The 18568-nt window shown below is 43.3% G+C and overlaps 1 protein-coding gene across 16 annotated transcripts in view; it reads left to right on the top strand.

Moving 5' to 3' along the window:
- Positions 1-18568, top strand: part of col15a1b (collagen, type XV, alpha 1b) — a 50459-nt gene that overhangs the window by 1401 nt on the left and 30490 nt on the right. For 7 of the 16 annotated variants that reach the window (XM_078098725.1, XM_078098722.1, XM_078098720.1 and 4 more), the window contains exons 1-3: positions 13755-14392; positions 17002-17186; positions 18154-18363. In XM_078098725.1, the coding sequence (XP_077954851.1) occupies positions 14005-14392; positions 17002-17186; positions 18154-18363 (783 nt within the window). In that variant the 5' untranslated portion in view covers positions 13755-14004. Of the gene's footprint in view, positions 1-6805; positions 6863-13750; positions 14393-17001; positions 17187-18153; positions 18364-18568 lie in introns of those variants that run through there. The other 9 variants (XM_078098730.1, XM_078098727.1, XM_078098724.1 and 6 more) reach the window with 3 other exon arrangements.

Below are 18568 nucleotides of genomic sequence, written 5' to 3'. Positions count from 1 at the left end.
TACGTCAACATTTTCACACCTCTGCCTGCAGCTGTGGGTTTGGTTTAGTTACCTGCTGTGAGGCTCCTCCTATGCAGCTCTGTAGGAGAGAGATAGTTTGTTTATTTGGAACTAGAACAGGCTTCCTCTGCCCCCTAAAGCCTCCTGTATCTGTATGTGTGTGTGTGCTGGAAGTGACAGTCGAGTCAAACGCTGCACCAGGGTGAGAAATGCAGTGTTTTGTGTGCGTGGTAATGGTGATGGTGTGAGGGGTTTCATACGCAGTGTACTTGCTCTTTGTGTGCTTGAGAACATCACAGAGGACTGGTGTGGTTTGGTCAATAGAACTTTACCAGTTTAATGCCCACGTGTGTAGGTGTGGAAAACCTAATACAGGATCCTAAAACAGGACATGGTTTTGTTTTATCAGAGATAAAGTGATTGGAAAATGTTTTTAAAGTCCAAAACCAGCATGAAATATTCGAATGTTCAAGAACGTTGTCCCCTTGAGCAAAACACAATAAATGTCCATTCATTTCACTCCAGGAGACCTCGATGCAACGCCCTTTCTTCGCACTGTGTTCGTTCATATTGGCGTTTGTGTCAACTTTGATCCGACATGACGGTTTCGATCCAATCTCTCCTCAAAACACCTCAGTAGTCTCCTGTCGGTCACTGCTGGATGTGACTGTGGTGTTATGCTCAAACTGAACTAGGTCTTAAGATTCACAGGGGTGAGGGGGGGTAAAAAGCCAGCTGCTATAAGCAATCCTGAGGGCAATATGATAATCCCTAAAATAGGGGGGGAAACACTTTTTGCACAAGCTATTCTTGAAGGCCTTCTCAGTGTGTTGCACACAATAAAAGTTGTATAACTCTCGACACGAGGCCAATCACTGGGAGTGATTGTCAATAATGATTTGGTGCACTCTTTTGTGAATCCAACTGCTGTATATAGTACGGAGGGAAGAGGAGCTTTGTCGACCATCCAACAAGCAGTTTGTCTGAAGCAGACTTAAGGGTGTCCAGGTTGTGGAGGACGGGCGTGTTAGGAGAGTGTAGGAGACACCTCCATCCATGTTGTGATGCTGAGCAATGAGGATCACAGTCTATAGAGTCAATCAAAGGGTTGTAGTCGCCTAACCCAACCATACTGCAAACATATTTTATTTATATAATATATTTTTACCTGACTTACTTCAAATAATAGGCCATGAGCAGGGATCTGAAATGATCAATCAACATGTACTTATGTACATGTTGATTGATTGTATGTACTTGAGAGGGTTTCTTTTGCATTTCACAGCCGGGTACATCTTCTTTTTGTCTTTTTCTGCTCCATCAACATTGAGCGGTTTTATTCATTTATTTTTTATTTATTTATTTTTTAAATCCTACCATTGCTTTTAACTATTTATGTATGGACGTCCTCCTTACAAAAACTGAATTTGAAAACACGAGCGTGAACGCCCGTGATTTTCATACCTTTGTAGTTTCTGAGAGCTTAATTGTCATCATCAACATTTCCAGAATGGAACAACTTTTATCTTTCCCTCTAAACCTCCCCTCGTCCCCCCAAAAAAGCCTCTTCCTCCTGCCTCCAGGATCCTTCACTTTCCATTCAGCGTTGGTTGAGTAGCTCTGAAAGGATTCCATGTTCAGCCGATATAAATGATTGTGAGGTGAGCCCAGTAGGAGTCTGTTTTGGACGTGGCCTCCTCTGTACTGCGAACTGTAGTCACATTATTTCTGTTTTTTTCTGCCAAAAAGATCACTTAGTGGAAGCTTCATGTGTCTTTCAACTGCTTCCTGTCGTGACCTGATTTGGTCTCTTGTGTTACGGGGAATAAAACTCCCACCATGCTCCATTTAGTGTTTTACGGGTCTTAAAAGTCATGGAGCTGTTTGAAAGGGCCTCCACCTAAAAGTCTTCAGTATAGTGGAGAACCGAACGCCCTCCCTGCAGCGGCGTCCCGTCTGGAATGTGCTCGCTCAGCCAGAGTGACTTTGATTCGAACAGAGTTGGGCACAATGGGCCAACTGTAAAAGGTGTCATTGCTGTATGTGTGTAACGGTCTTCTCTGTGGAACCGGGGAAAAATGTGGTCACTGGAAAAATTGAATATAAGAATGGCTGCTTCTTTTCGGGGTCTCGTGGATTCTGTTTTTCCATGATGTGATGCTCACTGAGATGATGTAATTCTTAAGCCTTGGTTCCCATTACCATAGAAGAGAAGAGACCACGCTCGAATTTACAAAATGAGGGAAGAATCTGTTCTGTTGTTCCACAGGAAGTTAAACTGTTGTCAGAAAGAGATAAAAGCTCAAGCTCAAATGTAATGCTTTCATAGAGAGGAGAGTGTTTGCTGTTTAGTTTGGGTCCAGCGTTTCTATAGTTACCGTCTAAAAAGTGGAGCATGAATCATTATCATTGTACTCTGTTCCATGATATAATTTTGTTGGGACAAAACACACACAAAGGAAGCATTTCATCTAAGCAAGATAATCAAAAACTCTTTTTACTTGAGAAGAATATTAGCATTTTATTTTATTTTGCTGTTGTTTGAGACTTTTAAATGTATTGTTATTTTCTGCTCTAGACACTCTGCGTGAAATAAAATTAAAAAAAATAAAATTAAGATTAAATATTTGGTTCCCTGAACATTATTTAGGTTTAATTGTTAATTAATTAGATATAGAATCAATTAAAAAATGCAGATCCAGAAGCTTTCTCTCCGAAATGCTTTTGTTTCTTTCAGATGATTAACTATCCTCACATTTGAGAAGCAAAACCTAGTAAATATTTGATTTCTTCCAGGATAAGAAACTTTTTGAAAGAGTTAGTCTAGTAACTAACCTACAGTTTCACACATAGTTCAGTGTAGCCGTTTTGTTAAAGAAAAATTGATGCTGATGATGAAAAGTGATGCTCAATACCAGTTGTATCAAGTCATAAATCTATTTCAAGATTTGATTGACTTGATATATTGATTGAGGGACTTCTGAAAAGTGAAATGTTTAAAGCCTACAAATATTCTATAATGCCCATCAGGGTCTGTCATGTTCCTGACACACACTTAAACATCTGAGCACAGAGTGAGACCGGCCGCTCCTCAGGCCAAAAATCCTTCACATCATCTAGACCCACAACAGTCAATGTACCTCTGTGAGATTCTTTTTCCTCCTTTTAGGAGTTTGTCATGCTGTCTCAATGTCTGTAGCCACTGAAATGAAACACTGTCCCGTTGCAAAATACTAATCCTTCGTTAGAACACTGATTTCATAACTTTTATGAAATCATAATTTGGCTATACTCCACAAATACTGAATATGCTCAAGGCCTAGATAATCAAATTGGAGTTTTATTTAGAAAACTGAATTTAGCTGAACTCTGACCTAAATTGGCTGGTTCCAAAGGCATTTTGGAAATACCCTACTGGAGAGTGTTTGAGAAGGTTTAAACAGTCAGTGAGTCTTACCAACGTGCATTGTGTGTTTCTTTCAACTCTAACATTGTTATCACCGACCATCATGCTGCATGTGTTACCGTTACCTGTAGCTAAGTGCAACACTGTGAAACCATCGGCACCATGAATATCATGTGTACCCTCGGTGGACCATCATGGTATTGCAGTCTCGGCCCGATGTTTGCTGAAGTCATAGTATAGTGATGCACATGCTGAAGATGTGAATTGCTGCATCGTTATGTTTTAAATTTCCTATTTTGAATTAGCGTCTGTACAGTAATATCCAAGTGTATTACATATCACATGTTCTTATGATGAAAATTGTTTACCAAGGCTGTTCCAGTATACAAAAAGAGTATTTTGTATGACACTTGAACCACTGTTGGGGTTTTCCCAGTGCACAGTACTTACATCACACTGTGACCCCTTAAACTCAGGCTTTAAACAAACTGCAACTTCTGTGTCTCGTGTCAACTGAAGGGAACCTATAAATAGAAGTTTAGATGGAAGTGAAACCGCTGCTCATAACTGAATCACCTCAAATTAAGTTTAATTTGATCAAAATCTGTTCCGAATCTGAAACGCCTTTCTGTCTTTTAGCGGTAATTACTTGAAACCTTTAGGGTCCACTCCATTCATATCTCAGTGTCCTTTCATCTCTGCGTCATTGAAGAATGTGTCAGAGCATTCGGTACCGTCTGTAGTTCCCTTAGGAACGTCTTGCAGGGTTGGAAAGCTCTGAAGCTTAAGAAAGCCCCTCAAATGTTTTTACTTCTATGACTAAAAGAGGATAAAATGTGCGCAGGACACTTGGGAAAAATGTACCACGATGAAGATACACGTCCCAGATACTTTTAGGGAGTAAAAGGACACATTTAAATCGGGCTATGTAAACTATGCTTTTGGAGAAATCAGCCTGCAAAACATTGGATACAAACACAGGAAAATATCATTTGACTTTGCTGTTCTGAACAACAGTGAATTCTGTGATGCCACTTCAGTGGGCGCATGTCAATAGATGGTACTCTGCCAGCGGCCCGCGGACGGAACATGATGAGATAATATTTTCCTGTCCCATTCCTCTGAAGGTTGTCTTTCATTCCGATCTGTTCGGGAATCAGACGTGTGAAAGACCCCCCCCCCCATTGTGCCTCCTGTGTGTTTCATTTACATTCGTATTGCAGGAGGAGATGAGTCGATGTGGGAAGCAACACGTGTTGTTTGCACTCAGGACAACACTTACAGCTGAGCAAACAGCCCCAACTCACCACATGCTGACACACACACACACACACATGCACACCCAAAGTCACACAAATGCCCTGTGGCCTGCGCACGCATGATCATGAATGGATGTGAATAGAATAGCAACTTCTTCTGAAGAACTGATCGACTGGCATAGTTGGTTTGGCACAAAGCAGTTTATCTCAAATGATCTCAGCTGACTTTAAAAAAGCATGAATACTGTCATCTCAAATGTTGGAAACGGTCATGGCAAAGTCACTAGTTTTCATGTGAAATTATCCACATAAAAAAGGCATTTTATGTGGTATGACAGAAGTACTTCTGCAGATGTTCACCTCTGACCTCCTCGCTGCTCCAAACAATGCATTCTTTTATCATCAAATACGGTCGAGGCCGTGCACTGTGACAATGAGTGCACTTGTGTGCAGCAGTCAGGAGTTCATCCAGGACGTGTAGAGAGTCAAATGCTTATTGTGTTAACAACCTGTGTATCGGCAGGCAGCCTGTCGCCCATTAGGCCAATCAGACCTCCTGCTGCAGAGTCCGTGCTGCACTCGCGCACCACTTGGACTGCTTCAAATTCATTTCACGGCAAAGGGCATTTGTTTTTTTTAAGTCACACAGCTCTTATTAATGATTTCCAGCAGCTGTTTTTTAGAGAACAAGCTTTAATGAAGCTATTGTATATGCGAATAGATATTGAACTCAATGGCGCAATAAGAAGCAATATTTAGCTGATATTTTCTGCGAGGTTTCGGTGAGACCAAAACAGAGCTAATACGATCGAGAGGGTTAGGGTCTTTAAATCATAACATACATAAACATAACTTCAAATATATGCATATATTTTACATGGATATATAAGCAACAATTCTACATTCAAACTTGGAGGTGGAGGTGTTTTGTCAGCTTTTCACTTTTTACAGTACTCTACAAACAAGAAGTGAAACCCTTACGCATTAAAAGCCACTGTTCTCAGCTCCCTTACTTGGCACGTGAAGTAGCTTAGCTAATGTTAGCAAAACCGGAGAGATATTTCCGTCCTCCCTGTGGACCGGCCCGTCCATTGGCTAACATTTAGATAATGGCAGTTAGATAAAAATAATTTACATTCCTGACTTGCTGGCTGGTGTGTCTGAAGCTGGTTTGGCCCTTTGACTTGTGATCTGCTCGAAATATCCCAAACGTTCTTAATCTTAAAGGTGCAGGCTTTCCTTAAAAGCACTGTGCAGGTCAAAGGTAAAAGTGACTTAATAGTTAGATTATATGGAGACTATAATGTTAGTGACAGGGTGTTTTTTTTAACTCAAATTGTTTCTCTACTGCATCACACAAGAGATAGCCGTCCACACACATCGTCCTCTAATAAAAGACTGGTGGGTGAATGGTGGGACACGTTTTGGCCTGCAGCACTCACGTCTCTGGACTTTTGGCTGGTCCGAGTGTGTTTGGGGGTAATCCCACCCTGGGGTCAAACTTTCTTCCTCCGATAACCTCTCTGACTCCCAATTATCGCCTTGCTTTTGTCTTCCACTTCTCGTTCCGCCTTTCTTCTCTTGTCCTCTGTCCTGAAGAAGCTCCTGTCCTGTTCCAATGCTTCAGATTAACTTTTTATTTTATTTTAATAGGCATTCCAAAGAAAAACAACTAATCACAGGTTGCTAAAAACGATCCAAAAAGTGCACTCAAGTAAACTTTAAGGTATTTGTAGTTTGAGTGTTTTAAAATTCCACTTTAATGGTATCAGGGGAAGATATTGTACGTTTCATTCGTTTGTCTGACAGCTGTAGATACTTAGATACAGATTCCTTTCTAGTTCAGTGAAAACCCAAGGACTCTCCTGATGTGTTACTGCTGAATGTTTGTGATAAACTGGAGAAGGAACTTTGCCTTTATTTATGGAGAAAATCCAACTACTTCTTAAGCTAAAAAAACAAAACAAAACAAAAAAATCCATTTGGAAATGCGTTGCAATGAAACACAACATCAAGGTTCATACTGGACGGTAATGCTATGAATGCCTTTTGCATCTGATGCATAAGTGCAGATTAAACTACAGTACGTACATGAACGAAGGTTATGTACAGCAGTAAACTAACGTTTTCTTTCTCGTAGTGATGAAGATGGATGGATTTGAACTCTCCGAGACCTCAGCGCCCCTTTTGCCTGCAGGTAGTCCCCTTTGTCGTGGCAGGGGTCGAGGGTGGAGCTTTAGAGGTTCAAAGAGGGTGGGAGAGAGAGAACGTGTGTGCGCGCGTCATTGAGTATGTACATTATCTGTGACATTCCAGGCATTCTTTGTAGGTGGTGTTTTTGTCCCCCACCTGCTGTTCTGGATACAAAAGGGGATCCGACAGGTCCTGTCTCTCTCACTCAGTTGCCACTGGGCCGTGACTGTGTGCAGAGAAAGGGCTGCTGCCCCTCAGTGACCTGGCTCTGAATTACACGCTGGGGAGAAATAAGCTCTCCAATTAAACAAACTTTACAGAAAAAAGTGCCAAAGACAACTTAGAGAAGTAATGAAAGTATATGAAACTACCCTATTTTTTCCTGTAATTTATACATTTACCTCAGCGTTTATTTCATTTGGTACACAGCTACACCCATGCCTACTTTAGACTTCACGGTCGATAGCCCCCCTGATCCTTTGTTGTGTTGTTGTCATGATGATAGTTTGTTAGTTAGTGTCTATTGGCTGTTCTTTCCCACGACAGCTTCTAAATGTAACTCACTCAACAACGCTTCCTGACTGGACACGGAATATGAAATGCAAACACGTCGTAGGAGGAGCGGAAGAGAGGTGGGGTGCAGGGGGGGCATGGGCAGAGCAGCTTTGTAACACGGGCCTCATTCACTGCTCTCCTAGTGGCTGTACAGTGTGCTAGCGTGTGTGTGTGTATCACTGTTACCTGGGAACAGGTCCTCTCTGTTCATGTCCGCACTCCACCCACCCACCTTTTCTGCCCTAGCGTTGGTCGAGATCACGTGTCAATCAACCCAAAAGTGAAATTTAGTGACACAACAGAAAAAAGCCCCTTTGAGTGGCGTGATGATCTTGTGGTAAGTTGACAGAACAAGTAACCTAAACGTCTCAGGATGACTTTCAACATAAAAGAATCCGCTTTGTTAGCATCTGTAGCGCCCAATAAATGAGTTCCTGTGTTTTTCTGGCACAAAATCACTGGCCAGTAAGCCAAAACCTCTTTCGCTCTAATTGGCACCAACTTGCACCCTCAAACACACACGCAGGACTTCTAAACACACAAAAAACGTAATGAACTCAATCTTACATAAGAGCCTTTGACCATCGAGAGCGTCTTAGAACAGTGCAGTTAGTCATGCTGTTACAGAAACGCTTTTTGTTCTTTCTTGCCAATATGTCCTTCAATTAGGCAGATACCAGGGGACATTATTGGGAGTATTATAAACTACTTTTAATAGGTGAAATATTTTACCGTCCCAGTACAGTCCTAAGTACCTCTTCATTAACGGAGCCAAATCCAGCTCAAAAGTTTTGTTCAGTTGAAAAACAAATGTTTTGAAAATAAAATAAAAATAAGTACACGAAAAGTATTTTCAAGTTGAATCATAACTATGACTCAATTATTTTCGCTTGTGTTTATTTTTTTATATTCACTGTATTATTTTTTTTCGGTTGCAGATTTTATATATTCAGATTTAAATATTATATTTTGACATTCAAACTTATATTTTGACATTCGGATCTTTTTTTTTCACATTCAGACTTTTGACTGTGGCGTAGGGGGCGGGGCATCCACTGGGAGGGGCGTGTAATCGTGAGTGACAGCTTAACAAATATGATATAATGTACGTTAATCTAGGTAACGTGACAGAGTTTAAACCATAGACTAAATGGATCTATTGTCTTCTCAAGTCTGTGTGCATTATTGTTTATGGCCAATAGGTGAAGCAAGAGTGCTGGAATTAGTAAAGAGGCTTGTGTTGCAGGTCTTCTGTGGCGCCGTAATTGTGTCCCCTCTGTTGTGCTGGTTTTAACGTGACGGACAATAGAACGCTAACATGCAATCGTATCTCTCTGTAAATATGCTGACAATCTAATAATGACTCAAATGTAGAACTTCCGTGTTGATGTCACATGTTATAGTTTCCGATGCATCAAGCAAGTGATTAAAGACAATTTATAATTCAGCTTCTCCGGGTAAATCCTCCGTCTCCTAAAGCAATTTAAGTGGTTATTTTTGCAAAATAGATTAATATGATCTTCGTGGGATTGGAGGTAACAGTAAACCAATTAAAGTTTGTTGTTGGGATGGAGGGGAAGAGAGCGAGAGAGAGGTGAAGTGAGAAATCCAGAGGCCCTAAACGGGGTCCGCATGCATAGAAGAGAGGGAATGCGCCACACAATCTGCTCGTTGCGTTTACCTCCACTAGTGGCAAACGTGCACATGGTTCGTCGACAACCAAGCGCCACACGTTAAGATTACAAGACTGATGTTCATTATCTCAGTCCCGCACACACACAGGCACACACACACACACACAGTAAAACAGTACGAATTACAATTATAATCATCCTGTCATCAAAGGGGGGCTTGACAAAATAAGTTTGGGAACCACAGCTCCCAAACTGTTACAGCGAGAATCCACTGTGTGTTATGACAGTGTCAGAGGTGACCCCCCTGTTCTCTTCTTGACCCCCTCCAACCTATCCACATCCCATCCCATTCCACGCCCCCTCATCCCTCGGTAATCCATGACTAATCATGCCTCTCCCCCTGGGGAGTCTTCTCCGTCACCCTCTTTTTAAATCTTAAACCTATCATCTGCTCCATTAGAGACCCCCTCCCCCTTTTCCTCCCACGGTCCCTCGCAGGTTCCGATCGAGATGCTTGACAACCTTTTGGCATTACAGTAACTGAAAGTAAACGGCATCTACTAAAGAATCATCTAAAGCATTTTGGTTGTTTTCTGTTGTCTTTTGAATAGAGTTTGTATTCAAATACTTGACTTGAGGAAGAGCACACGGTTTTCAAACAAATGGAGGGTGGAGGTGTTTTAGGAGGTAAAGATGCGACTGTGGCTCAGCGGTAGATCAGGGTTGTCCATCTATCAGAAGATTGGTTGTTAGTTCTCCCCAGCTTCTCTAGTCCATGTCAACGGGTCCTTTGCCAGACTTCTTCATTAGTCCAAATTGGCATGAATGGTTAATTATAGTCCTGATGTGCAGGTGGCACCTCGCATTGAGTCCCGGCCATGAGGGTATAAATGGATGTGAATGGGTGAATGACATGTGGTCTTCAGTGGTTGGAGGACAAGAAAGCTGTTTTACAAGTCTGTTTAACAAAAATAAACAGTACAAACACTTTAATAGGCCATCTTTTTAATCTTTTAAGTCGTAAAAGTTGTCAAATGTAAAAACATCCAATCAAGGATTGTATTGCTGGAAATTCTATCGCTCAAGCTATATGCACCCGTGAATTTAGAATTGGGGTTCATCTGAATTGCATTGTCGGCGGTCAAGCTTCTAAACCACTTTCGTAGGGAATAAATATGGCCATCCAAACAATAGAAATCACATAGCAAAAGTAAGTCTGTTCGTTACAACAGAGGTACCTCTCCCCATCACCCCCTGTTTGCCTTGCACCCATAAACCCTGGTGTCTTCCCCAGGACTTTTCTTCGAGAAGCGTAACGTTGAAATAAAGTGCATCAAACCGTACTTGGTGTAGCCACGCCCCTAATCAGCCTGAACAAACACCTCCACCCAAGAATCCTAAACAGCAACTCCATCCGCATCCTGGACCTCACGAAACATTTAGAGGAGCACAATACGACAGAACAGGGATCCCTTTGTCATCACCAGCACGGGGCCTCTGCCCCTCTTTCCCTGATTAGTCAGCGGCAGCAGAGAGAAAGGCCCCACTTTATCAATGCTCCCATCCAACCTTTTTAATTTTTCTAGTTTTTGATCTTTGATTTCAGTCAGGTGACTTAGTCATCAGCCAGGCGATTATCCAGTAAGCTGTTTTTTATGCTTCTGTCTTTAAATGCTTAATAGGAATTTAAGCATTTCCATAAAGATGTGTGTTTAACAAAAACAGATCAGATCCTATAAATTGTAGCAGAGATTAAATTACAGACGTGTTCGTAAAGGCTTATTGATGGATCTGGTGACTGGTGAACATCATCACCCCCCCCAGCTCAGCCACACTTTTTGGAGGTTGTTCAAGTGTCTGTCAGTTGGTGTCATCACCAATCCATTACATTACATTACATTACAATGTCATTTAGCGGACGCTTTTATCCAAAGCGACGTACAATAAGTGCATTCAACCATAGGGTACAAACTCAGGAGAACAAGTGCAATTTCCTCAAATAAGCCAATTTACAATTTGCTATAGATGAGTGACGTTACAAGTACAATTTAAGTGCTACAATTTGTTAGTCTTTAGTCGAGGTAGAGTCTGAAGAGGTGTGTCTTTAGTTTGCGGTGGAAGATGTGGAGGCTCTCCGCGGTCCTGGTGTCTTCAGAGAGCTCGTTCCACCATTTCGGCGCAAGGACAGCAAATAGTCGAGATCTAGTCAAGTGTTTTGCTCTCAGTGAGGGAGGAACGAGTAGTTTTGCAGATGCAGAGCGGAGAGTGCGGGTTTGGATGTAGGGTTTGACCATGTCCTGGATGTAAGCTGGACCCGATCCATTCACAGCATGGTACGTGAGCACCAATGTTCTGAACTGGATGCGGGCAGCCACCGGTAGCCAGTGAAGAGAGCGGAGGAATGGAGTAGTGTGGGAGAATTTCGAAAGGTTGAAGATCAGTCGAGCTGCTGCATTCTGAATGAGCTGCAGAGGTCGAATGGCGGTGGCAGGGAGACCAGCCAGGAGGGAGTTGCAGTTGTCTTGTCGGGGTTGATTTTCAGATGGTGGGCGGACATCCACTGAGAGATTAGTCAGTTAGACAGGCAGAGATCCGAGCCGCCACCTGGGTGTCCGAGTGAGGGAAGGAGAGAATTAGTTGGGTGTCATCGGCATAGCTGTGGTAAGAGAAGCCATGCGAGCGAATGACAGCGCCAAGAGAGTTGGTGTAAAGCGAGAACAGGAGGGGACCCAGCACGGAACCCTGAGAAACTCCAGTAGTAAGAGGACAAGGTTCCGACACAGATCCTCGCCAGGTTACCCGGTAGGTGCGGCCATCGAGGTAGGTTTAATCCTTTAAACATCTGCGCGGGCAGCAAACTCAAACCGCTGCAGAAATGCCTTAAACACAAACAAACTTTGTAATGGGTGTCAGGGGGGGGGGGCAACTCTTCTTACAAGGTGATTTGTATCGCTTTAAATTTTTCACACTGGGTTTGCAGTTTCTGAAAGTTAATTGTCACATTTTGGTGTCTCACTTAGCGTGTGGTAGTATTTAGCTTTTGTTGATGTTGTTTTTAAGAAATGATATCAGCTAAGAAATCTGTTGGGCAAAATGAAGTTGGCACGGGTCCATCACCCGTTTCCAACAGCCCGTGACGTGCGCCTCACACTTCAGTGCTTCTATTTGCACAAAAGTATGTTGGATAATAACACAAATGTTGTGTATGCAGTTTCGGACGGAGTAAGGAGTGACCACTTCAGTTTTAAACTCACTTTGGAAGCTAAGAAAAAAGGATAAAATCTAGGGAACAGGGAGGGGGAGAAACACTACAATGCAACAATTCTTGCTGATCTGTATGAACATGAATGCACAAAACCATGTCAGAAGTGTATGAAGCCAAGCAGTAAAAATCTTCTTCATGTTTTGAGACATACGTAATAATCCAAGATACAGATGTAAGAAATGAGCGGGTCCATGTTGTCATTGAATCATCCTCAATCATTAAATGGACACCCATCCACCTATCCTTGGTCACCACTCACTCGCAGGCCGAACAGAGACAAACAACCATTCATACACACACACATTCACGGGCAATTTAGAGTCCAATTACCCAAATCGCCAGAGGAAGCCAGAGTACCTGGAGAGAACCCACAGGAACCCGGGGAGAACATGCACACAGGACACAGGTAACAGTGCTATCCACCACGCCACCATGCCATCCCATCCATTTTCAAACCGCTTATCCTGCACACAGTTGTCGCGGGCTGGAGTCCATCCCAGCCAACTTCGGGCAATAGACAGGGTACATCCTGGATTGGTCGCCAGCCAATCGCAGGGCTACACAGAGACATACAACCATTCACACTCACATTCATACATCTACGGGCAATTTAAAGTTCCCAATTAACCTGATCCCCAGAGCATGTCTTTGGACTGTGGGAGGAAGCCGGAGAACCCGGAGAGAACCCACGCAGACACGGGGAGAACATGCAGACTCCACACAGAAAGGCCACTGGGCGGAATCGAACCCAGAACCTTCTTGCTGTGAGGCGACAGTGCTAACCACCACGCCACCATGCCGCCCGTATCAAATGGAAATGGTAGCCTTATTTGCATTCCAATTTTTTGAATTCCAGTCTTCTCCACTCTTAAGACAAATACCTGACCTGATGTCCAATGAGAGTTGAGGGAGTAATAATTCATCTCATGTCCTTACAAAGGTATATCATTACAATACATTACATGTCATTTAGCTGACGCTGACCAAAATATCAATGCTTGGCAATGTTTTATTGTGGTACTTTGTTATCTCACCTCAAGACTCATCACTAGTAGAGACCGATGTGGAGGTGCACATGTCAGTTATTGGGTATCTTTCAATCAATTGTGGTGTTTTCAGAGAAGAGGGTTTCCTTTTGACATTTCTGCTGGTAAACACTTCATAACATCATTATAAATTATTATTCTTAATGTGTCTGTAGACTTGCAGATGGTGTACAATGGGCGTGAGGGATACCCCCCACACACGCAGATGGAGGTGGGGGTGGGGGGAAGGGTGGGGAGGGGCGTGGGGGGGTAGTGAACTAACTCTCTAATCTGCCTGTCAGAAAGAAAAGCGGGAGAGAAAATCAAGTCTGCTGTTTTATGGAGTGCCAGAGGAGGGGGAGTTGGTAATTACACGGGGAGAGGAGGGGAGGGAGAAGGGGGAGGGAAAGAGAGCAAGGTCAGGCAGTGAAAAACAGGGCAGGAGACAGAGAGGGACGGAGGTAACAAGGGGAGAAAAAAAAGGGAAAAGGAGCTGAGAAGACGGCAAGAAGAACCTTGAATACTTACTGGACCTGCTGGATTAGTGACATTTACTTTCATGTGCATCCTCTCAGAGGACGAGACTTTATGCCTGTTTGCATGTGTGTACTAGCAGCATTTAACAGGACCAGCGTTTTTGTACATAAATGCAAGGCATAGTCAGAGGATGAGAGCCCTTTGCCTCCCTCTCGCTCTCTTCCTCCTCTTCTCCTCTCCTGTACAAGCCCAGTGGTGGAGTTTCTTTTGGGGGAACTCCAAAACCAGCAGCGGCTCAGCTTCTCCCTCCATTCCTCCTCCCATCCCCTCTCCATCCATCACCCCGCTGGGCCCATCTGACGCCACAGGGGCGACGGATGTGGTGGTGTTAATGAAGGAAGGGGGGGCAGAGAAAGCTCCGCAGGGCAGCCCTCTGACAGAGGGGTCCGTGCTGACCACCACGTCCAGCCCAGAGATGCCAATCTCCAGGCGCATCACTGCAGAACCCGGGCTGTTCCATCCAGAGGAGAAGGCAGGAGGTGGGGCCCGATACAAAGCACTGAAACGCTGGAAGAGCGGTGAGTGATGAGGAGACGCTGGAGAGGATAGGCGATAGTGGATAGTGTTGTTTTTAAAAAAAAAAATTGAAAGGTCAGGTAACTTTAATGTATGTTCAACCTGCCTCAATACATGTTTTGTCCACTTGGAGGCAGCAGAAAGAAGTCAACTACACAGTTGCGCCTCATGAAGTTGATAGTTCTAACTCACGAGCAAGCGCCTGCCTTTACTCATCCAGCAGACTCAGAGCAACATGCATCAGCAATGTAGTTGTGTCCACCATGTCGTCTTTAAGATCCGCTCCTTACCTCGCCTAAGATAATCATTGGTTCAGTATCTCATGCTGATGGGACAGTAGTTCAGTTCCTTGTTCTTTGATCCAATATTTTAAATGGTGTCCTGTCATGCCCCAGTGTGTCACACAAATTCGGAACAGAAGTCTTGATTGGCTTGTAATGTCACCCAAGCACCTCGATGTGCTCGTCATAAAATCCGCCGAAGTCCTAAAAAATCCAGAGAGAGTGGGCAAGGCCGCGGGAGCCTATTGTGTGGTGTTTCAGGGTCAAGGTGGGTTTAAAAGGTCAGACATGGCAACCCTATAGGGGGTTTCCACAATACAATGCTCAGGGGGGCAACATGACATGGATTAGCTTCAGGAGGAGGGAACTGATGTGGAAAAATGTGAGGCGGAATGACTCAGAGATCAGATGACCAGCAGACTGTTTGAGTTGGCGACATGAATGCAATGAACGGTGACCGAACTGCCTCATTGATACTCTGCTTCACGAAGATCGGTTTAGGAATTCAATCAAACTTTTAATTTGTGATTCATTAAAAATGTTAAGATGTATTTGTGAATAGTTGTTCCTTGGATGTAACTACAGTAAATGTGTGTACTCTTAAAACCATATCACCTGATGTCATTAGAGTGGAACCAGAACCGTAAGACCTTTCAGGCAACTCATTTCTATAGGTCTGGGTGTTTGCATGTGTGCGCGTGTGTATGTGTGTGTGTGTGTGTGTGTGTGTGTGTGTGTGTGTGTGTGTGTGTGTGCCTCCAAGCTAATGGTTAAAAGTAACATTTTTTCTTTAAGAATGGCATCGTTTGGAGTTCCAATACTTTTGCTCTGGTCAATTTCACGGGGAAATATTGCACATTTTAATCTTTAATCTTTTAAGTAGGGGCTGTAGTCTAGTACTACTTTGCAGAATATCACATGACAAACACATATAGAAATAAGTTCTTATTATGAGTAAATGTCCATTAAACTGTTACATCTTTCACTGAAAATAGTGAAAGTCAAATTTTGACTTTCACTTGAATTTATGATGTTTTATTATTAATAATATTTTTTATTAATAATACAATTTGTGCCAGTGCTGCATCAATGGATTATACTCCATCCTTTGCACATCCATCAGACTCGTTTGAAAAAATGTCAAATAAGTTTCTTAGATAATTTTTTGGGGTATTTGTCAACAAATTATTATTGAAAAGAACACAGTGCTTTATACAAAAAGAGATTGTTTTACTCCAAAAACTGTGCATGAGATTCGTAGTAACTCCCCCGCCCTTCTTTCTTCTGGCCGACATGGACCTTGAGAACTCTTCACAGCATTAAAGACGCGTACGTGGATCCAAGTCCTCACTAGTAATCTCCACCAGGTTGCTGCTTCTGCAGAATCCTGCTCACACTAATTCCAACAGCAATGTCGACAGCTGTATTTCAAACTTGTGTCTCTCACGCCGGAGGAATGAAAAGTCAAGCTTGTGCAGTTTGGGGCAGCGCACATGCTTGCATCGTGATCCCTCTCACAGCAATGCCCTGTTGCCTTTTAGTCGTTGCTGAGCACTAATGACTCTGCATCTGGACGCCACGGCCTCGCTGTGTTTGTGCGTGAGCGTATTTGGTTTTGCACATCTTGAGTGCCCACCTGGTTGCGACAGTAAACTTGTACCTTTGCAGAGATCCACTTCTAGTGATTGGTGTTCCAAAGTGCACGGCCTCACGCCGACACACACTCCTCCGAGCCTCTAATCAGGGGTGCTTCCAGTTGGTCAGGCTGATGAATTAGAGACCCCCAAATGTTGGCCTGTCTGCTCTGCATGGTCTAGGGTTTGTGTGGGAGAGATGTGTGTTTGATGTGTGCGCTACGCATACAGATGAGCGTGGATCTTTGAGTGTGTGTTTGTGTGCTTGCGCTTGACAGAGATATGTACGGTGATCCTGGCCGGAATGCTGAGGTGAGAGTCCGTCGCCACAGGAGACCGACTCCTCAGTGAGGGGAAGCGGGGGAATGCGACGCGCCGAAGACTCTTAATTGCTGCTCATTATGTGTGCACTTCTGTTTCGGTGGATTATGTCCATGCGGGGCCGAGCAGCGAGGCGTGGGCAGAGTCCCGGAACAAATTAAGTCAAATTAAAGCCATGTCAGGATGATTCTGTTAGCCTCTCTTCTCTACCCTGATGTGTTGTGTGAATTTAGCAGCACACGGGTAGCAGACGAGGAGAAGCCCTTCGATCTGACCTCAGCAGTACAGTTCACTTACAGGTGGATGTTAATGTCAAAGGGGGAAATGCATGTCATATGTTTACATGCTCTTTTCTACATTGTCTGTGTCCATCAGGACGAGGCTCAGGTCACCTGGACCTGACAGAGTTAATTGGCGTTCCCCTCCCTCCCTCCGTCTCCTTCACCCCTGGATATGAAGGCCAGCCAGCCTACAACTTCGGGCCCAACGCCAACATTGGCCGGCTCACAAAGACCTTCGTCCCAGGGTCGTTCTACAGGGATTTTGCCATTATTGCCACGGTAAAGTTTGAAAGCCCATAACAGTCAAAGGCAATGCTTTTTGTACTGCACGTATTTGATTGGCTGCCGGCCTGCTAATAAGTGATTAAATGTTTTAATAACAGGCTTCATGATCTCAAGATAATTAGATAAATGGAGTTTGTTCAAGAGATTCAGATTCAGCCATACAAACAACGAACATGGTGAAGTTATTGGGAGTGAATATCGTCATTGTGACTAAGTCCAGTCTTCATTATATAGTGTTATTAAGGGTATTAACAAAATAGAAAAAATGCATCATATTCAACGAACTATAGGTTTATTCGGTCAGGACACAAGTGACATGCTAAAGGTGTATCTTTGTGCTAACTTCACATTTGGATCATTTAAACACCTTTTGAAGACTTTGCGCTGTCAGTTGTTGTTAAAAGAGAAATATGTTATTTTTTTGGAAACTCCTCTTGCTGACATGGTGCTGCTGTTAATCAAGCCACATGTTGTTATATTCAGGGGGTCACTTGATGCAGGCGTCTCTGAAACACAGCAGTGGGTGAATGAAGATACATGTCATGATTTATTTATGTCTGATATAAATATCAAACATTTTTATTTGACCAGTGTTTCAATATTAATACATTTTTCTTCCCACGTTTTTCACCGTGGTCAGCACCTCTCTCCAATATCTATAATAATGTCAAATACACTGTATGGATTTCTTTCTATGCTCAAGAACAAGCTATATTGTTAGGAAAGATCATGTCACGTCATCCCCTTGTCCCCTTTATTTTTTCTCTTCTTTCTTTTTCTTTACTTGCCTGATCATCACGTTATTGAATTCCTTTTACATCTGAAAATGCCTTTTGTGATACCTATTCCAAATGCCCCTTTCTGTGGCTCTCAGTGGGTTAATATTCCTCATGTGATGCCTGTGATATGTGAGCAAAACGAACCCTTTGGTGACGTCCGATGTCTTCTGCCTTCTATCCAGGTGCGCCCGGACACTCCGAGGGGTGGCGTGCTCTTCGCCATCACGGACTCCGGCCAGAAGAAGGTGGAGCTGGGTTTGGCCCTGACTCCGGTGCATGGGGGCCTCCAGGGCATCTCACTGTACTACACCGACAGGGAGCAGGCCTCCAACAGCAGCCTAGCTGCGTCCTTTTCTGTCCCGATTATGACCCAACAGTGGACACGATTCACGGTGGGGATTTCATTCCGTACATGTTGAACAATTCTAGGATCTGGCTTAAACATTTTAACAGTTGTATCCTTTGTAATTTACTCCTCTTTTATTTACCGCTGAATATGCATAGGTATTGAACCTATATGAGGGTCTGACGTAAGCAGATATGAACACTTTTAATCCAAAGAAGGAGCATGCCATCTTCACAATACCATCTTCAAAA

The sequence above is a fragment of the Gasterosteus aculeatus genome, chromosome 3 (genome assembly GCF_964276395.1).
Source record: "Gasterosteus aculeatus chromosome 3, fGasAcu3.hap1.1, whole genome shotgun sequence".
Taxonomy (NCBI): Eukaryota; Metazoa; Chordata; class Actinopteri; order Perciformes; family Gasterosteidae; genus Gasterosteus; species Gasterosteus aculeatus.
The sequence above is the reverse complement of the archived record's forward strand: the minus strand, read 5'-3'. Positions and strand labels throughout refer to the sequence as shown.